Source organism: Monomorium pharaonis, chromosome 1 (assembly GCF_013373865.1).
Source record: "Monomorium pharaonis isolate MP-MQ-018 chromosome 1, ASM1337386v2, whole genome shotgun sequence".
Taxonomy (NCBI): domain Eukaryota; kingdom Metazoa; phylum Arthropoda; class Insecta; order Hymenoptera; family Formicidae; genus Monomorium; species Monomorium pharaonis.
In genome coordinates this window covers 14,695,510-14,718,182 of record NC_050467.1, presented here as the reverse complement: position 1 = coordinate 14,718,182, position 22,673 = coordinate 14,695,510, and the positions used below count along the sequence as shown (strand labels likewise).

The window sequence follows — 22,673 nt, the reverse complement described above, 5'->3', positions numbered from 1 at the left end:
AACAAGGGTCGAAACGTTATGTTAACATATTGATTTAATAAAGTGGCCAGTCAGGTCATCTAAAACAAGCAATATTAGTTTTATATGACTTTTATTCTGTTTGTTTTTAATAATAGGGAGCAGCAGAACGTTTGTGGAATTTAGTTCAAGATTTACTAGGAAAGGATGTTCCTCGTGAACATAGGCATTTAACATTGAATTTTTTAAAATGTCTTGTACAAGGACAATATTCTAAACTATCATCATTGATGCGTGTAAAATTTTTTATGGTAGTGAAGGAATATGATATTCCTGAAGATATTGGTCCTAGGTATTTTAACAAGTGTTATCCGCTACTTTGTTTTAATATGTTGTCTATTGTTTTTTAAATATTTTAGATTGGAATTATTACAAACATTAACAGAACATGGGAAAGATATTTTACATTTGGAAGAGAAAATGGGTCCCTTCTTATTAGAATGGATGCCTATGGTAACAGCAGATGGAAAAAGAGGAGCTGAATTTTTGTCTCTTCTTGTAAATGTTATCAAATTTAATTCTGCTTACATTGACGAGAATGTTATATCTGGTCTTGTTCAGTAAATATCTTAAATTATATTTTTTTCATAAGTTAAATTACTTGACATAACAGGTTATTATACTTTTTTTTAGGTATATCTCCCATTTGTGTTATTACAGCAATAATACTGAAGTTGTTTCTGGATGTTTGGAAGCTCTTGATGCAATTATGTGTTATAGTAATTTGCAATCTGCCTCATTACAAACCTTTATTATAGCTTTATGTAGAAGTGTAAATGTTGAGACTTATTGTCAGACAAGTTGGAAGGTACAAACAATAATATTTAAATGTTTATATTTAAAAACATGTGTAAAATCACCAAGGAAAAATTTTTGAAAAAGATCCATGCCAGTGATAAAAATCGATAAATTCTGGAAAAAGCTGATTTTTTTTATTTATAACAATAGAGAAAATAATAGAAATTAGATAGTATTAATTGAAATAAACTTTTCCAATTTAATCTTTATAAAAATTAGATCCGTAATAGATTTTTTAATTTAAATATGAATCAACATAGTAATTAAATTAGGTTTTTTATTTTGAGATGTTTAAAAGTAAATGTGAAACAAATTTATATAGATAAAATATTTTAATTTTGTTGCTATTTTTATTAGAATAAAAATTAATATAAAATTTTGTAACATTTATGTCTATAAAGTTTTTGCTTAAAAATATTTTAAATTAGAAGTAAAAGATTTTAGATTATAAGATTTTAATATTATTTATTATTATTGATTTTGTCATTTTATAATGATTGAAATGATATGTTTTATTTAGTAGACTAAAAATATAAAGTTTGGAATGGTATAAATTGGAATTTACCATGGTTTTTTTTACCACTGTGGATGCTTTTCATCCACCATGGAATATGTAATTTTACATAAAACTTTTCATGTATTTTATACATGTATATTGTTTCTTCTATTAATTCAATACTAATAAGAATTCATATTAGTATTGCATTGATAGAAGAAGAAATATACATTTATAAAATGTATTAGTTTTATGTAATATTACATTATTCATACATAAACTCCTGAGAAAATCCCTTCTTTTTATTAATATTGATCACAAATAGGCAATATGTATTAGATGTTTATACATATAAGTGATAAAATTTAATTTTAAGTGCATGTATACATTAGATTTCTCTGTTACAAAATAAAATTTTTACAAAGATTTGATGGATTATGAAATTGTTAAATAAAATGAGAAGTAATGTATATATTATATAATATATATAATTTTACAGATTATGCGGAATTTATTAGGAACACATATGGGTCACTGCGCTTTGCATACAATGTGTCATTTGTTACAAGATACAAACTTTCAACGTGATGTTCGTCTATTACGAGGCGCAGTGTTTTATGTAAATATGGGTTTGTGGGGTACGCATAGAATACCAAAATTAGAGTGTACCCCAGCTTCTGTTTTACCTTCATTCTATCAAGTATGTATCAATAGATGTATGTATGCGCATACCTAAGTGTATATGTATTTATAATATTTGATATAGAGAAGACCAAGACCCATTGGTACAATTTTTGCACTTTTGGCAGTCAACATTTTAAATTACTTATAATTAATTATACACTCACCCGCAAAAAACGCGGCCTACCTAATTTTTCTCAAAATTTTTAATATCTTTCAATAGCGACTCCACCAAAAGTTATCAGATTAAAATGAACCAAAGCTCAAATTAAAGCTTAAATTTTCTTCTTAAAAACCATATAAATCGTAATTGAGTTACAACAAACGTCTTACAAAATGGTGAATGTCAAAGATAGTGCTTGAAAAATGGGGAAAAAAATTTTTTTATTGCGTAGCTCAAAGGAATCACCTCTCTGGTTAAAAAATGTATGAATTTTTAAGTTTATATATTTCCAGACAAATCCATCTTTGGAACATTTTTATACCGTTTTTTTAAACAGCTACATTGTTTTGAAGAAAATATTACACAAATGACTTTTTTATTTAAAATTATGCATGAACAAATTGTTATGGAAAAACTTTTTCAAAAAGAAAATTGAAGTAAAGATTTTAAAGTTAAAAAATATGTTTCTCTTGAAAGTGAACGATTGGATTTATATATCATGTGAGTGTATACATGTGTGCATCCTGGATCAACGACGTGGGTGTGCGTGCGCGCGCGCATTTGTGTATTGCTTCCTCTTGCATTTAACAATTTTTGTATTGAGGCATAATGCTAATTAAATTTCTTTTTTTCTTGTCTTAAATTTATTCGTTTACCTTCAAGAAAAGCAAATTTTTAAACTTTAAAGTTTTCGTTTTAATTTTCCTTTTGAAAAAATTTTTGAATGACAATTTGTTCATGAATTGCTGATTTTAAATGGAAAAGTTGTCGTTTTGTAACATTTTTTTTCAAAACCATGTAGCTCTGTTAAAAAAATCGTAAAAAAATGTTCCAAAGATGGATTTGTTAAAAAATGAATGAGCTTAAAACCTCATACATTTTTAAATTAGGGAGCTGACTTTCTTGAGCTATGCAATTAAAAAAATTATTTTTCTATTTTTTAAGCTTTCTTCGACGTCCGCCATTTTATGAAATGTTTGTTGTAACCCAATTAGAGTTTATATGATTTTTAAAAGAAAAGTTTAAGCTTTAATTTGAGCTTTGGTTAATCTCGACAATTTTTGACGGAGTTGTCGCTATTGAAAGATATTTAAAAATTTGAGAAAAATTAGGTAGACCGTTTTTTTTGCGGGTGAGTGTACTTATGTGACAAAATAAACCTCCGCTATTTTTATGCTGAAAACAATTCTGATATAATTTTTTTAATCAATAAAAAACGAATATGTCATTATATGTATATCTAGCTTGCCTCGATATCGGGATAAATTGGCACATACTACCATGTTAATTATCTATGACATTCCAAATTGAATTAATATAAATATATGCAATAGAAAAAAAACTGATTTTATTTTTTTAGTAAAGATTGCATAATTTTTAAAAAGGTGCAAAAATCGTTAATTTTTCCACATTTTTTCTAAATTTCTCTATCTTTTCTCGAAAACTGTTTTATACATGAACTATTATCAGTTTATGAATTTATTTATTGGTTATTTATTTATATGTATTGTTGTACCCCTCGTTGTGAGTACGTTAGGGATCGCTGCCAGAGATCTCGCGAGGAGGGTTTTTAGTCACTACACACCACTCTTTGTGTTGAGCACTTTTATTATAATGACTGTTTACAGTGTGCGGTTAGATCGCGACCCTGCAAGACAGAGTGTCGCGCCTATGAGTGTACTGTCCACGACCCCGCAAAGCAGAGTGTCGTGTTTGTGTATAATACAATGTTTTTATGTCGGCGATACACGACTCCGCAAAACAGAGTGTCGTGTGTTATCTCGGATTATAAACTTCTGATTGACCCGTCCCTCACTTTCTTTTGGCGGTTTATATATCTGTAAATTTGGTAGTCGGATTGAGAGAAAAGGAGGATTGAGTGAGAGCGTAAATCGGTCAGTATTCCAAAATCTTGATGCTGACTGCTGCAGCTGACCAACTTACGTCATCGGTGCTACTAACACCTTTCTTATCGGTATGAATGTGTCACTTATAACATCCCTGATAAAAAGAAAATGAGGGAACTGAATTTTCGCTTTTCGCTTATAGTTATATCACGCCGTCGTGTATCAGATTGTTTACAAATTTCGTTTTTCGACGCTACAATTACAATAATAATTACGTTACGAGGTGTCGGATGTCGTATAGTAACTTACAGATGGTGAGGTTTAAATACTAGATATAATATACAGTTTTTTGCAGGAAATTTCTTTTAACTTAAATATGCGCAAAATAGAATGTTTAGTTGTGTGTGCTCTATTGTAAAATTTGTTTCCATCTTCTTTTGTCGTGATGTTTTTTGTTTCGATTTTTTCTTCTTTCAAATGATTTTTGAGTATTCGTTTTGAGGCGTGTTTTGTCCCACCGAAGATGTTGGGACTTATAATCTCCTGCTTCAGCATCTAGCTTATTTGCCCATTTGTTTCTTGCTTTTGTGTTTTGGGCGGGTGCGATAGTTTATCGCCATTTAAATATTCTTTATTACCAGATTCATGATAGATTTGTCATTTAATGGTTTTCTTATTTGTTCTCGCGGCGGCGGCTCCTCACCCTGCCGTGTTTTTGGATCGTGTTGTTCTTGTTAGTAACACTGCCGATCAGAATCTTTTTAAGAGGTACGTGCGGTACTGTTGTATTAATTCTTACGTCCAAGAAGCTTGTAGGGCATTCGAAATTTAGAGGCTTTATTGAACAGGTACCAATGAATGCTTCACGATTTTTTCTTTTGGGTCGTTTTACTTCTATCCGGCATGGCTGCAACATGATTCTCTTATGGGGATAAAGCTTAAAGCTCGTCTTCCCGATTTTTACTATTTTTTGCCTGTAATCACATTTTAATTTATGTTTGTGTAAAAACTCGGCGCCCAATAGTCCATCGTATTTCACAGGCGTATTATCTTGAATTATATATACTGAATGGTTAATTTTTCCTTTTCGGGTCGGAATACGTATGCGAATTTTTCCTATGGTTGTAATCGAGTGTAAAGCCGATGATTTCAATTTTTCCTTTATGGATCCTTATGGAAATGGCGTCATCTTTTAGTGTTTTCAGTTTTATGAATGAAACGGTTGCACCGGTATCGATGATAAATTTTATTTTTCCTCGTTCGGCCTCACATACGGACAGTGCTAGCAAGTCTGTGTCACTGTCCATTGTACGCTTTACGTGCGTAATCTGATACGCTGCGGCTATACGCGTCGAACTCGAGTAATCGCTCGAGCTCTCCTTGCTGTTGCTGCTCGCTGATTCCGAGCATTTTGTCATTTTAATTTCTTTATTCTTATTTTCGCTATTTTTAGCTTCAGTTTTTTAATCGTTTTTAGCTCTTTCTTTGGGCCAAGGGTCACCTTCCTTTTTAGGGTGCCCGTGTAATTTCCACTTTGCTTGTGTGAGTCCTGAAGCTTTTGTGCTTCTTCTTCGGGTTCTTCCCGGATTACGCGGGGTGACGCATGTGACGGGGAACGTGTCGACGGTTTCGCTACGTCTGTTCCCGTTTGTGAATGTGTGTCCATATTGTCGTTATTTATTAGACTAAAGTCTGGTCCCTGTATCGGGAACACGCGTTTGGTTGTTATATTCGGAGAGTTCGCGTGACTATCCAAAATCCGAATCGCGTTATCGAATATTGATGTTAACGCGTCTTGAACTACGTTAACCCTTTGAGGTCACACTTCTTTTTTCTAACGTCGAGGTCACACTGGGTGGTTACCATCCATCGTCATTTTTAAAGTGCTGTATTTATGAAATTATCAAAGATATGGTAACAAAAAAATTTATGGATAAACTTGAATGTTTGGAAAATATATTCTGATATTATTTAAGCAAAAATCTAAAACCGTTAGTACCTAAAAAAATTTTTGAATCTTCCAACATTAGAAAAAAAAGAGTTTTTACAAAATAGATCATAACTTTTCTAATTTTCAATATTTTTAGCTAAAAATTTAGATTTTTATTGTTCAAGTCTTGTATTCAAGGAAAAAAAGTCTTTGATCATTTTTTCAAAAAGAGTATTTATTTTGCATACTGCACATGAAGTATTTTAGCATACTGTAAAACGGGTATTTTCATAGAAAAGTCATGTTACGATAATATTTACTTGAGCGTCACTTTTTTGTATGCCACGCAAAATCATTTTTTTCCTTGCAAAGTAGATTGCGGTTTACCGCGTGCACGCAATGTTAGAATGCGTTAATCTAACGTTACATTTTCAAGATCACTGTCCATTTCGTCCACAGATTGTACTGAATTGCTTGAATATGATTTTCTTCGACATCCGAATTAATATCGTTGAAATCATTACGTCCATCATTTTGTAAAATATCTTATATGGTCGCTGCCGTAAATTATAGACCATTCTGCTGCATATTTTTGAAGAATAAATTAACATAAAGATTTTAAAGAATTCTAGGCATAAGAATCTGTATTATATCATACTTTCACACTTTTTAGACCACAAAAAACACAAGAATTCGAACCACTAAAGGACACAAAAATTTACACGGAGGTCACACATGGGGTGGCTACCACCTTACCTTGTCTTTGGACGACTGCCAAAAACAAACCAATGCGACTTTCAGTTACAGTATAGTACAAGAGTATAGATAAAACCTTGAATTACCATTAAATGGCGTTACTAGTATCATTTTTTCTTAAATCGGAAAGATATGTGTTGAATTTAAGCGATGGGTGGTAACCACCCAGTGTGACCTCGAAGGGTTAAACGCTGTATCAATGTTTTGCTCGGTGGACATAGACGTTCGGTTATAGGCGTGCGTGCTGAGTTCGCCTTACGACTTATTTGCAATAGCGCATATGTCGCGTTGCGCTGGTGCGTTTGCATTCGTGTGCCTTTTGAATTACGGTAGCTATTTCTTTTACGGTAATTGCAGTTACCGGGAGTCAACCAATATTTTGCTCTATTCGCGTTACAATTTTGTGTCGTCCTACGCTGTTTCGCGTTACAATTTTATGTGTCGGACTTACATAAGTATGACGATAAGCTGCATGGTGCGGCAATCAGTTGAGTCTTGTCGCGGTAGGTCTCGGCGTCGTCTCGAGTTACTCTTATTGCTGACGCGCTATGTACGCTCTGGCGTGGCTGGCTTCTTAGCCTGTACAGCTGATTGCTCGGTGACGCTTGGCTCCTCTTGAATCTTCTTTTTGGCAGTGCAAATCCTATTGCTGCCACCACTGTTGTACCTCTCTTTGTGAGTACGTTAGGGATCGCTGCCAGAGATCTCGCGAGGAGAGTTTTTAGTCACTACACACCACTCTTTGTGTTGAGCACTTTTATTGTAATGACTGTTTACAGTGTGCGGTTAGATTGCAAGGCAAAGTGTCGCGTCTATGAGTGTACTGTCCACGACTCCGCAAAGCAGAGTGTCGTGGTTGTATACAATACAATGTTTTTGTGTCGGCGATACACCCCGCAAAACAGAGTGTCGTGTGTTATCTCGGATTGTCGACTTCTGATTGACCCGTCCCTCATTTTTTTTGGCGGTCTATATATCAGTAAATTTGGTAGTTGGATCGAGAGAAGGGGAGGATTGCGTGAGGGCGTAAATCGGTCAGTATTCCAAAATCAAGTGCTGTCTAAAGAGCATTGCGCTAATTGTCGAGCGGATTGCGCGGAACCTTGCGCAATGCGCTCGATGCTGACTGCTGCACCGACTTACGTCATCAGTGCTACTGACACCTTTCTTACTGATATGAGTGTGTCACTCATAACAGTTAATTAATGGACATAAACTTATAAAGTCATAAGGTAGTAAATTTAAAATAGTGGAAATTTTTGGCTATTAATCTTTTGAAGCATACATTTTTTCTTATATTTGTTTTTTATGGGATTTTGTATACATGGGTTTTTGGGATCGCTGATTACGAATCTGTAAAAGTCGGAATGAAAAATTCAAAATTCAAGATGAATTCTATGTGGTGGACGAAATTAATAAACAAATAGGTTAATTTGAGTATCTCAGATGTTTTGGGATTGCTGATTATGAATCTGAAAAAAATGGCAGATTCAATATGGCGAGAAAAGTTTTAAAAAAATGGTCGGAATTTTTTTATAATTAGATATTTGAATTTTTGAGGTATTTGGGTATTTAGGTTTTTTTCAAAGTAGATTTGTAAAATCTGCGAACTTTCTTTGTGTATTACTTAGAAAAAGAACTTTTTCTCTTTTTCATACAAATAATATTGTAAAGCAATAACTTTGCAATATTACAGTATCGATTTGTTCAATCTATAATTTTTCACTTTGGATTCGTAATTAGCAATTACTAAAATTTTCAAGTGCCCAAATTTAAATAAGTTATAAAGGGGAAATTGTTACTATGTTATTTATTTTATCAGAATTAAGAGATTGAGAAAGTCTCTGTGAAGCACGAAACGTCTCCCATAATTTGAATTATATATTAAATCATATAATTTAATACTTGTGTTTACACTCGATTACTGGCCTTGGTTCCTTTTTTGAATTTGTTCAAATAAATCAGCCTTTCTTTTCAAAAACTTTGATCGTCATATTGAATCCATTATTCTGAATTTTTTGATTTCGAGTTTACATGAATAATCGGCGACTTTAAAATTCGCGGATACCCGAATTGAAATAAATTAATCCTTTTTTCAAAATCTTGATCCGCCTAATTAGGTCTGCTATATTAAATTTTTTAATTTGGATTCCAGATTTATAATTAACGATTTATAATTAACGATTCTAAAAACCCTCAGATACTCAAATTTAAATGAATTGGTTTATTTATTAATTTCGTCCATCGTATCAGTCATCTTAAATTTTGAAAATCTTCAAATTCTAACTCCAGATTTGACAATTTCAAAAACCCATGCATACGAAATTGCATGAAAAATGCATTTAAGAAAAAATGTAAGCTTAGGATTAAGGGGTTATACTACCCAGGCGTGCTGAAAAATGAGGCTTTTTTAATGAATTTTTTTCTCCACTACTAATAAAGCAATCAAACTAAAGTTTACAGGGTTTATTATATAAGTTTTAAGATATACAAAAAAATTTTTTTTTTATTTAAAGTACAAGATGGAGTCGTGGCAATAAGTTACTTAAGAACGCTTTTTTTTTTTTTTTCGAAGAGATAAACGGCGTGCAAGGTAGCAATGTTCATACAGCATCTACAGGGATAAAAAAAATTTTTTTATATTCTATATTAGTGTTTCTTTGGAAGTACCAACGATTATTAAAAAATATTGATTTTTACAAATTTGGCATGCATTAAAAAAAAATTACTTTTTTTGATGAAAAATTGGTTTTAAATCGTTTATAAAAAATGTAATTATTTATTGATCGTAAAAATCATTGGTACTTCGATAGATAATCTATCTAAGAAGCTACAGTTCAAATTTCAAGTCAATCGAATATAAATTGCGAGAGTTATGCTGCACGCCAATTTGAAAAACATGGTTCTGAGATAATCGCGTTTAAAGTTTTAAAACATGTTTACTATATGAAAAATTGAAAATATTGGCTTGCTGATTTTTTTACCTTCACTCTGCTATCTCAGGACCGTAAAACATTTCTTCCAATCCTTAATATTGCTCTTCAGCCTCCTTTCTAAGCGATGTAAGGTCCTTCCGCGCGTTTTTTTTATTTATTGATGCTGAGCGGTTTGCAGCTTGAAGCGCCGTTCATCGATTTCTATACAATAATTGTAAAATTTGTGGCTAATCTTCAGTTTAAGTGCTCATTATAGCAAGTAATCCTTGAAAACCATCATTATAAAGGATTGCAGCAGTGTTAGTCGCTATATCAATAATAGTTTTGCTGCTTGATACCGATTTCGGCGCTACTATCCAAACGACGGCGTTTAAACTTTCATTCGCATTTAATTAACACTTAATTTGAGAAAGTATAACTTACTTTTACCTATATAAAAATACCGATTTGACTACAACGCTTCAAAATGCTGCGCGTGACGGAGTGGCATTTTTAAACATTTCAAAGCGCTCGGCGGCACTTCGGAAAATAAGTTGTAAAAATTTTTTTTAATGTTTCCCACTTATAATTATGCTGGAATATCATTTTTAGATAGTTTATGCATTATTTAAGCCAATAAAAAAAAAACGAAAAAAAATTTTTTGCTGAGTAGTATAACCCCTTAATAGTCAATAATTTCTACTATTTTAAATTGTGTGCCTTTATAACTTTATATATTTATGTCCATTGCTATACCAATAAATAAATTTATAAACTAATAATACTTTGTTAATAAAACAATTTTTGAGAAAGGATTCATGGAGAAATTTAGGAAAAATGTAAAAAAATTGACGATTTTGACAACTTTGATCGCCATATTGAATCCGTCATATTAAAAATTTGTATTTGATCAAAAATGAACTGCGAATATTAATCCCATTATTTTCAGTGATAATAAGCTATTAGTTATCCGAAATTTACGAATTATTGTGAAAAAAATACGATAAATTTTTACGATTTAGTCACCATTTTTCAATGAAAATGACAATGTTGACGAATTTGAAAAATATATCCTCAAAGTATAACTATTTTGTGCACCGATGGTTGCGAAAAGAGTTGGAGTTTTATACTATTTTGATGTACAACAAAATATTAAAAAGAAAGTTTTTGCGATTTTTTCGCATTTTTCTACCTAAAAGTTGCCATAACTTTTTTGGACTTTATTTTACACAAATTTTGACGCTGGATTCTGAAAGAGCATAAAGTTTTATATAAGAAATGATACTTTTCAAATTTTTGTTAAGACTTTTAACGTTGCAAATAAAAAAGATTATGTTAAAAATGCGTTTGCTTGGATGTTAATGGGTTTAAAAAAACGTTAAATATACGCCGAGAAACGTCTTTGAAAAAGAACTTTTATACAAAAACTTTTATATCTTAATTTAAATTTTTGCCTACAAATATATTAAATCATGTTACAACAAAATTGCTTAAAAAAAACAAAGATATTCTTTGAAATAATAATGAAGAAAATGCACTAAATATAAAAATAAATGTAGATTAAAAAATTTATTATTTATTTTTTATTTTTTATTTTTTTTTTTTAATTATATTCTATGTATATGAATCTCCTATAATAGATAGCACAGAATATTTATTATTAATGTTTACAAATTTATTTTCAATAATATTTTTTAAAGATTATATAATTATTTTTAATAAACCATTTAGAAATGGTACAAAAATTATTGTCAGCAATATATAGAATATATTTTTAAAATGTACTGACAAATATTTATAGTATATGAACTGGAAATATTTTTTATATTCTTTGATAATAGTAGTATAAATAGGATTGAGAATGGCGTCGGTGAGAACGGATGTGAATTTGGAGGCTCCGAAGTGAGGAATAGTGAGGTGATAATGGTGGTGAGAAGGAGAGTGGGAAAGTGAAAATTCGGATAGAAGAGGACGAGTGGTGGTCGGGCGATTGGAGGGAAGCAAGAGGACGGCGGTAGAGGAAAGATATGAAAAGATATTGTGGTGGAGTTTCGGAGGTGAGAGAAACGAATATGGAGTAAAGTAGCTGTGGAGAAAAAGAGGACAGTGAGAGGGCGCTGAGAAGAAAGGAAAAGTCGGTTGGCAGGAGATGAAGACGGAAGCAAGGAAGATGATGAGGCGAGGAGAGAGGGCGCAGATGGTGAAGATGATGGAAAATGGGTTGGCAGGAGTGAGGCGGCAGACGGTAGCGAGCTTTGGGAACGCAGATTCTCACAGCACATGGTCCATTGAAAGGAAAAGATAGCCGGCGCAGAGACAGTAATAGCAGAGTGAGAGAAAGCAAGTGAGGTGAAAATAGAGGCAGAGATGAAATTTAAGAGGAGGAGAAGAGAACGGTATAATGAAGGAGACGGAAGAGGACAGTGAGGGAAGGAAGTGCGGTCGAGAGGAGGATGGAGGAGATTGGAAGAGAATTAAGAAAACAGTGGAAATATCAAAAGGGTTAAAAGAGGTTAGGGAAAGACTGAGAAGTCTGGAGGTGAGGCTGGAGAGGTGGAAGACGGAAGAAGAGGACGTGGATCCAGACGAGGAGGAAAAGAGGAGAAGAAAGGTGTGGAGAAGCGGACAGGGAGAACGAAGAGGAAGCAGAGGGGAAGAAAAAAGAGGGTCGGACGGTGACAAGCGGGAGGAAAGGGAACGAGGACGAGAGAGAAGAGAAGGTCGGAGAAGAGAGTGAGCGGAGTGGAGGAGACGATGGAGACTGGTGGTGGGAAGTGAGCAGAGATAAGGAGGAGGAGAAGAGAGGATGGGGGAAGGAGTAGAGAAGGTAAAAGAGATAAAGGGTGAGAGAAAGGAAATGCTGAATTAGAAGAGAACAGGAAGGCAGGAGGAGACGGCAAGGAGGAGAAGAGGAACTCGAGGAAAGCAGCGGAGAAGGAGAGAGATGAGAAAAGGGGTAGCAAAGGAAAAGGGGAGAGAGGACTGGAAGTATGGAGAAGATTAGGGGTAGTAGGAGGAGGACGAACGGAGGAGGAAAAATAACAGTTTGAATTGTATTCATAGAAGGAGTTAGAGGGAAGACGAGAGAGGAAACCACGAGAGAGAGAGAGAGAGAGGCATGGAAGAAAGCGAGGGTGTACGAGTGGCAGAGGAGGAGAGGGAGATACGAAGAGGAACGCGAAGAAGGGAGGAGGACGGTGAGAGAGATGGAGGGAAATGAGAGGGACAGAGGAGAAAGTGACGATGGAAAGACATGGACAAGACGGAGCAGAGGAGGAACGAAAGAGGAGGAGCGAGAAAGGAGGAGGAGGGGGAGTTGGGGAGAGTTAGGGGACAAAGATCCGTGGAGGGGTGGGAGTGATAGAATGTAAAGGATCGCACATGGCCAGGTCGGGTAAGAAAGAGGGTTGTTTGAAAAATTGTAAATGGTTTGGGTACGCTTCATATGGAAAAAAAGCACCATTGTAACACCCTTTGGGGTAAATAATAAATACATCTATCTATATAGTAGAAAAATAGATATATTATATATGATTATAATTATATATATAATTGTATATATAATTATATATATATTGTCAGAAGTTCCACGGCTCTAGTTTAAATTCCTGTGATGCTGGTGGATCTTCCCTTTTTTCCGAAGCGACGCTGGTTCAAGCTCCGATTGGAGCTCTCTGAGTGAGATGCTCCGAGGATGGGGAATTGACGAACTAGCTTCGTAGCAATAGATCCAATTTTTATCCTCAATTGAATTACAATAAACCGAGCAGCTAATTTCCACTCTCACAATGTATAACGACTAATATTTCGCGAGTAACCACGATCACGGAGCGATCATGCAGCGGGCGAGTGCTCCGCATATGAGGAGCTCCGTCGAATGGCTCGCGTGTTGGTTGAGCGCGGGAGCCGGCGAATTTATCGAATGCTTCCGAAATCGCGCAGAGTGATCGGAGTTGATCGAAACTTTGTAGCTGTCGAGAAAAGCAAGTATTTTCGCTCGCACTACTTCGCTTCCACGGCGCGGACTGACTCTCCGAGAGAGAGATAACACGCGACAGATATCGTTTCACGTGATTGTTTCGAAGCCGATCTGCCGGTGATCTGGGCTCAAAATTTCTCTGCTTCGCACGCTCCCGTCAAAAACCGGCGACGCAGTCGCAACAGCCTCCCGGTCGACGGGATCGATCGGTGGCTCCGCTCCGCGACAGTTCACTAAACCGAATCAACGATCCACCATTCAGCCGAAGCCACGTGTGAAAATATATTGTATAATTATATATATTGTATATGATTATAATTATATACATTAGTAGTATAAATATTTATTTTAAATATTTTTATAAATATTTATCGTAATTTTTTTACACCTGGCAAACTCGGACATAAAAATATGTACAAAATATTTATCATAAATATTTTTTCTTATAAATATTTTATAAATATTTTGTGTTATCTGGGCTGTAATATAGTGTTTAAAAATTATTTGCTTTAACATGAATATGTTATTGTAATTACTGAAAAATTATATGCACCAAAATTTAATGCCTTTACATAAAACAAATTTAACTTTCGATTGTCACATTTATCTTAGTTGTCACACTGAGTACGACGTACCTATATCAATTTTCAAACAGTTACTGTTTTAAAACTATCAGAGATATAATAATTAAATTTGGGGTTAACTTCAATTCTTTTAGAGTATTATTTGATTATTATAACATTAAAATTTTTCAAAAACTTTATGCTAAAAAAATCTTGAAAATTGAAATTTTTGAAAACGATTAGTTTTTACAAAAACTTTTTTTTTTAATATTTTAAGTTACAAATTTATGTGATGAATTATTTGACTTCAAAATTGACGCATGGGTACACTGTATCCAGTGTGACAACCGAGGGTTAAACGAATAAAATGACAACAAGGTCATAGTAACAAAACTTATAGTGGGTTAAATTAATTTTATTCTTTTAAATACATTTATAATATTAATATTAAAATATTAATAACATAGATTTTTAGAAATACTGGATTAAAAATAACGTAAGATGTCCAAGTATGAGATGACGCAATATATTAAATATATACAACAATATGTATTGCATAATATCAGGTTACTAGTATTTGAATACTTAAAAGTAATAAACTAAATCTTGATATTTGTATGTACTAATAATAAAATTACTTTTTGTTATTGATAAAATTATTTTAAAGCAAATCAGATATGAGTTGTAAATAATTATTAAGAGCTAAGACAATGTTATAAAACGGGCAATTAAAAATTGTATTTTCACATTTTAAACTAAAAAGACAAAAATTTTTTTATTATTTAAGATATATTTTAATAGTATGAAGATTTTTTTTATAGCTGTATTCAACAGAGAAAGTAGTTTTGCAACTGTTGTAAAATTTTTTAATGATTGATTTTTGTCCTTAGTTTCTGTCAAATCTAAATGTATAAACGTATACAAATTTTAACAATAGTTGCAAAGCTGTTTTTTTTCTGCTGAATGTACTTTACATCCTTATGAGCTAATCATACGATCATTATTTAGTATTGAAGTAACAAAGGCTATGTACTTTTTGATGTTCACATTACTGTGAACCTTATTTCATCCTTGTTTTAACAAACGTCAAACACTAGCAACACAAGCACCACATGGTGTAAAAAAAAAAACAAATCGTATTCACCTTGCCTTTCAACTTCTTGACAAGGTTAACATGTTTTTTAAGGGGATTCTAAAGTGTCTGTCAAACTTGATTGGGGTTGATAATGCAGAGTTATTCGTGCATATCATTAACAAGATTTTGTATGTATTTTTTTTACAGATTCGGAAATCCTTTTCCAGAATTAAAGTATATGTAATATTATCATATGAACTGGATTTAATACCGAGAATAAACAAAATGCTTTTCAGACTGCTCTTTTTCTAACCTATGTCTGAATTTGCAGTTATAAAAAGTTCATGAATCTAATCTTTTTTTCTTAACTTTTAATCTTAGTTTGGATTACATGATATTGTTTGTATATGTTATCCCTAGAGGAATATGGTTTTATTTTGTACATATATCGTAGATTTTGTATACTGAGCAAATATTTTCATCAAGTGACAGCTCTACGTATCAAAAATAAAAATTTTTTTCGTTTTTGATATTAAATCAACCGTATTCCCCTAGATTTTGGTGCGCACTTTAATTCTGTAAAAGGGTTGCGATTCTATAAAGCCAATTAAAAGATTAGTTTAATGAAAAAATGTCGATAAACAGACAACTTTAGGATACCCTTAAGTGGAAATTTACTAAATCGGATTTTACACTAAAATATTTTTACTCATAGGACTTGTACAAGAAAAATAAGAATATTTCTCTTATACAAATCAAACACAAGTTATTGATTGAGTCTACTCAGACTTTTGGTTTAGCCATTATTGAAATCCGATAATCTAAGAGTTTCTCAAAATGTCTAGCATAAAAGATGCTAGGTCGGTTTTGCTACGCGTATCTTATCTTGGAACGAAACACTATCGTACTTCTTGATAACATGTACAATAACAAAAATTTTTTAACTTAATAACAACTTAATAACATGTCATTTAGATTTTTTCTCAAGCTGAAGAACATGAAATTATAAAACAAAAATTTACTTGTTTCCTTTTTAATCAGATTTTTTCTTTTTTTAAATACGATAATATAATTTAAATTACAATAATAGTTGTTTGATTTAAATAAAATGTTAGGAATAGTACTTATGTTATAAAAAAGATATTTTACAATAACTTTTTCATTGTTTCTTTCACCACAAATACATGAATGAAACACAAATTTACATCTTGTGTCAACAAGCTCCATTCTTTCCTAAATATGGAATAAAATGTCCAATTATAACATTAACAGGCTCTACAATGTAACCATCCCATTGTTATGTATGAAGTTACCTTATCGATACAAAGATTGGTGAATAAATATGGTAATGAATTATGGGATCCTACATGGAGCATTATTCTCGGTATTATACAGGAAATTATTACTCACACTGGTAAGGCTTATTAAATGTTGTATTTGTTCTACATGATTAAAGAAAATAGCTATGTAATAATTTAGAATTATTGTGTATAATTATAATTTTAATACATTATCTCAGAAACTAGTAGTCAGCCGGCAACTAAACAGGTTTCTACAAGTTTACATGAGACTATTACTAATATTGAAAATTTGCTTGATGCTAACAGTTACAATGGTTGTATTCAACATTTCTATGATCTTGTTGAACGTTGTAGTGATTCTCGACCTGTAAGTATATAAGTATATAAGTGCAAAGTAATGTAAATATATTTATAAATAATTTGTATAAATTTTTATTTTTAGGAAGGGTCTGTATTGAAATTAATTGAATATAGAGCTTCTATGATAGGCCCTACATATCATCAATGGCAAACCAAATTAGGATCTTTGATGGAACGTTATTATAAAATTGAAACACGTACAACTATTAGAATGAAGGTTCTGGATGTACTGACTAACGTCATTTATGTTAATAGGTATTATAAGCTTTTTTTTAAATTAATACTACAATTGCTATAATTCCTTTTTATGTATAAGAAGATGTACATGTTTATATAGCAACGTGTGTATATGAGATGATTCACATAATGTGAGAATTGCAAATCTTTCAAGCAAAAAATAAGTTATTCACAATAAATGTTTTAAATAAAAGTTATATAGTTTTGTAGAGTCATTAAGATAAGCGTAGTATGTTTGATATAAAACATGCGCTCGTGCTCGTATGTGCGTGCATGCGTATATTTCTATAAAATGTTCTCCTTTTAACTTTCGTACTGATATAATTTGAAAACAAAGCATTTTCAAAAAAAAATTTAAATAAAAATTGTTTATGATTAAAGGAGGTCTTCAGATGAGCTTAGATTTTGAGTCCGGGACTTTTAGGCATGTTATTAAAACACTTATTTTTTATTGCACATCCTTGATGTCGAAACGTTTTTAAATTACTGGTTATAAATTCTTTTTTTAAACTTTCTAAGTTATGAGTCCTCAAAATTTAAATATTGTTGGGATTACATTATTTATGATACATTCACGTGGAAATATAGTCGGATGTATAGTATCTGTTATTCTGTGTGCGAATATGTGTGTTTGTGAGCAGCAGAGATAAGAAATTTTGTGGTTTATTATTTTTACCAAAAAAGGGGGTCTATAAGGCCGTTTTTCTCCTTAACGGAATTGACTGAAATTTTAGATAGTTTTTATAAAGATTCTCATAATTTTCTTAAACTATTTGTTAAAACAGTGTTTTAATTCAGAAAAAGAGGCATCTAAAGTTCTAGATTTTGTATAGGATTTGATGTATTTGAAGAATATTTGTCATAATCCACCTTGTTATTAATTCGTCTCAATCACCAAACTTTTGTCAAAAACTTTGTATAAGTATGATATTTGAAAATATGTTATTTTGGTGATTTTAATTAAGTGCACACACATTGAGAATTAAATCCGGAGATATTAAGAGACGGTAGTGTCTCGCGCCAAGTGAACGCGCAGCGCGAGACCACCGTACATTTACGCGAGTACGCGACTTGCGAGCACCTGAGATTATCAGATCTCAATAACGATTTAACCGATCGAGTTCTAACTAGGTTCAATCGAAAGCTTGGGTTTGATTTATAAAAAAAAATGTTTTCATTTTTTTTCTGCGTGCTCTACGAGCGGAGATATAGTGACGCAACGTCTAAAATGTAAATTTTTTAATTAAGATACGTCATCGGTCTTTGTCGAGTACACGAATTCAACATGAGAGGGCTCTTTTAAGACTTACCTGTGACGATATTTCTTATAAAATATATACTGCATATTGATATGATGATAAATTGCTGTCATTCGTGATATGATCGTTTTGTGAGAGTAAAGAATAAATATTAAGTGATATATCTGTAAATCGTACGGTTAATAATTTCTTATAAGAAAAGTCTCGTAGATTTGATGAGAAGTGCGCGTTCGTAGTCGAATATACTTTGACGTTAGCATTTCCATTTAAAGAAATTAAAATTTTATATAATATACTTATCTAATTGTACAACGGATAGTACGTTATACTATAATCTCCTTCGGCAATGTAATATGCATACAGAAACTAAATAAAAACTTGCTTGCCATTAACCTCGCGTACGTTACATCATTAATCACTGTCACATTGCCGTGAAACTCGTCGCGGACTCGTCTGCTAGTGTCAAAGTATATATTCGACTACGAACGCGCACTTCTCATAGGATCTACGAGACTTTTCTTATAAGAAATTATTAACCGTACGATTTACAGATCACTTAATATTTATGCTTTACTCTCACAAAACGATCATATCACGAATGACAGCGATTTATCATCATATCAATATGCAGTATATATTTTATAAGAAATTAGTTGTCACAAGTAAATCTTAGAAGAGCCCTCGTGTTGAATTTGTGTACTTGACAAAGACCGACGACGTATCTTAAATGAAAAATTTACATTTTGGACTTTACGTTGCTATATCTCCGCTCGTAGAGCACGCAGAAATAAAATGAAAACATTTTTTTTTATAAATCAAACCCAAGCTTTCGATTGAACCTAGTTAGAACTCGATCGGATAAATTGTGATTGAGATCTAATAATCTCAGGTGCTCGCAAGTCGCGTACTCCCGTAAATGTACGGTGGTCTCGCGCTGCGCGTTTACTTGGCGCGAGACACTACCATGTCTCTTGACTTAATTATAGGCTTTAACAAATTATTTTATGTACACTAAATTATGAGAACTTCATAAAGGTAAAAGACTAAATCATATATGTTACTGTTATTAGAATTTAATAAAATATAATGCTACATCAACTATAATGCATTGATTTATATATTCTCTTTGTTAAAAATTTTTAATAAAAAATTTTATTAATTTTATATAATTTGATATTCAAATATATTACAATTAAGGTGACCTCTTTGTGGCGTCATTATAGAGCCACCGATGTTAAACATATGTTCCACATATGCAGAACTCGGAATATATGTGTTATATTTAATAAAAAGTTTCTTAATTGTAGTGTAATTATTTAGCATATTAATACTGCAATTATTTGATTTTAAGAATCGATACAATTTTTCTTGCAAAATATTTTTGCAGTTTAATCTTAAAATAAATATGCGTAATTGTTACAAACAATCAGCAAAACATTTGCAAGTTTTATTATAAAACTTTATTTGTACTTTATAAAAATGTTGTATTTAATAAAAACAGGGAAGTACCGAGTTACTTGTAACAAAGTTACAGTTACAGTTACTTTTTTTGGTAACTAATAACTTAACTTAAATAATGTAACGATCTTTTCTCCATCTGTAACTGTAACTTAACTTACAAGAAGATGCTAACATTTGCTACGCCTACTTTCAAACGAGGCATAATACATTCGAAAGGGCTTCTTGGCTTTTGGGAAAATGGGTCCTGGTTTCTGAAAAAATTACATTTAAATATGTGTATTTTTGACTGGTAAGGTAAGTACAATGGAAAGCCACTTTTCGACATGAAGCGCGATGTCCGTGGGTGCTAAGTGCGCGCCTACTGTTTTGCTATCCGTGCTGGGTTTAAGACGAGTTCTAATAATTTTTTTTAAGTCTATATGCTAATTAAGTTCATTTTTTTATTATTTATAATAAAGAATTTGCGGTTTTAATAAATATAAATTTATATAATTTTATTATAATAACAAATTATACATTTTTATTTATTATAAAGTTTTGATATTCTTATACAATGTCGCGTTCATTTTTTTAATATGATCAAATTTGCTTGGTACGTGTTAAAATTAGCAAATAAACGTGACATATTTTATAATATTAATCAGTTGTGTTTTCCATCCAACGTACATAACAAAAATGTATTTGCAACACGCAAGTTGCTTTTATAATATGTTTATGGTGCGAGAAAACATTTATGTTTTCAATATTTTTATGTAAATTTTCTTCCACAATATTGTACAAGAATGTCAGAATTTTATAATAGAGTAGAAAAAAATTATTAGAACTGGTCTTGAACCCAGCTTACATGGAAAGCAAAACAGTAGGCGCGCAAGTATCACCCACGGCCACCGCGCTTTATGTCAAAGAGTGGCTTTCCTTTGTACTTACCTTACCAGTCAAAAATGCACATATTTCAATGAAATTTTTTTAGAAACTAGGGCCCATTTACCCAAAAGTCAAAACACGGTTTTTGTTTTTTTATCTCCCCTTTCGAATGTATTATGGCTCGTTTGAAAGTAGGCATAGCAAATGTTAGCATCTTGTAAGTTAAGTTACAGTTACAGATGGAGAAAAGAATTACATTATTTAAGTTAAGTTATTAGTTACCAAAAAAAGTAACTGTAACTGTAACTTTGTTACAAGTAACTCGTTACTTCCCTGTTTTTATTAAATACAACATTTTTATAAAGTACAAATAAAGTTTTATAATAAAACTTGCAAATGTTTTGCTGATTGTTTGTAACAATTACGCATATTTATTTTAAGATTAAACTGCACAAATATTTTGAGCGCTAAACGATTTGTACTTTATAAAAATGTTGTATTAATAAAAGTGCCAATTATTAAAAGGATCCCTTAAACTACGGGCAAGCATTAAAATATTGCTGCATCAATTTATTTAAAAATTAAAAATTAAAAAAATCAATTCTCTGTAGTAAGTAAGCGTAATTTAACATATTTTGAAGTATTATGTGTTATTAAGAACTTCATGTGGGATTATGTAATTATAGTCAATAACAGAAAAATATGTACACAAAATTAATGTAAACGTAAAGTTCTAATTTTCTTTTCAATATTTGATTTAAACTAATAGAACGCATATAATTTTCTGAAATGTAATTAACAAATATTTCTATTTTTACTTTTTTGTAAAAAATTAAAAGCGATAAAAAATAGAATATTATAAAAAAATCAAAATAGGTGGACGATTTATAATATACGTGTGCAATGCTTTCTGTAATTTTAGGTTGTGTAAACTACTCCAAGCAATATAAAAATGTTCTAAAAAGGACAGTATACTAAAATATTAGATTTTCAAAAAGGCAGTGTTTTTAGGGTCAAAAATTGAACAAATGTCAGCAACATGTTTTTTGCATTTTAGGTTAGATTAGCCATCCAAATAATCTGGAAATATTGAAGAAACATGGTATATTATAATAGAATATGCTATTTTTAGTGTAAAAAGTAATGAAAGCGAACGTTTTCAGAATTAGAAATGTCAAAAAAATTACGAAAAATATATTTTTTTATTTTAAGGTTAGAAAAATAATTTCACAGACTTAAAAAAAAGTAAGAAAACGCAGTGAATTTGAACATACAATTTTAAGTGCGAATAATAAAAAAATAATATTTTCAAGCTTAAAAATGTGAAAAAAATAGTAAAAAATACATTTTTCCCATTTCTAAATTAAGGTAAACAATTCCAAAAAATCTAAAAGAATTTGAAAAAACATATTATATTAAAATATAATTTTCTGTACAAATGATAAAATTAAAAAAGTTTTTATGTTGTTAAAATAGCAAAAAATGACTTAAAAAATGTAATTTTTTGCTAGTTTAAATTGATCCTTTTAAAAATCTGAAAAAATATGCGAAATGAGCATTTTGTATATAATTCGTGTCTACAACAAACTGCGTTTATAAGTTACAGCGTTTCAAAATTAAAAAAATTTTGTTTAAGTTAGAATTGTGATTTCAGGATATAATAAAAATTCACGGAAAAACTGTTAGTCATACCTTATGTAAAAAACTTTTTTTCAAAATTTTTAAATTTAGTTCTCAAGAAAAGAAAATATTTTTAAAAACTGGTTTTTGGGGGATGTGAGAAAGGGGAGAAAAAATGGGAATCAATGTTACAAAATTTTTTTTAGCATCACTAATATTATTTTAAAGTTATTTTCCAATTTTAAGGCTAGAGACATTTCACCTGTCTTAATGGCGGGGGGACCTTTGGAGTGAAAAAGATTTTAATCTGAAAAAATTAATCAGAGTGGATTTTACATACTTTGGACTTT

General features: G+C 31.5%; 1 protein-coding gene across 6 annotated transcripts in view; it reads left to right on the top strand.

The window, feature by feature from the left end:
* Positions 1-22,673, top strand: part of LOC105837229 (tuberin) — a 210,931-nt gene that overhangs the window by 2,766 nt on the left and 185,492 nt on the right. For all 6 annotated transcript variants that reach the window (XM_036289105.1, XM_036289113.1, XM_036289124.1 and 3 more), the window contains exons 3-9: positions 117-310; positions 378-578; positions 652-826; positions 1,812-2,012; positions 16,494-16,635; positions 16,741-16,889; positions 16,965-17,137. In XM_036289105.1, the coding sequence (XP_036144998.1) occupies positions 117-310; positions 378-578; positions 652-826; positions 1,812-2,012; positions 16,494-16,635; positions 16,741-16,889; positions 16,965-17,137 (1,235 nt within the window). The remainder of the gene's footprint in view (positions 1-116; positions 311-377; positions 579-651; positions 827-1,811; positions 2,013-16,493; positions 16,636-16,740; positions 16,890-16,964; positions 17,138-22,673) is intronic.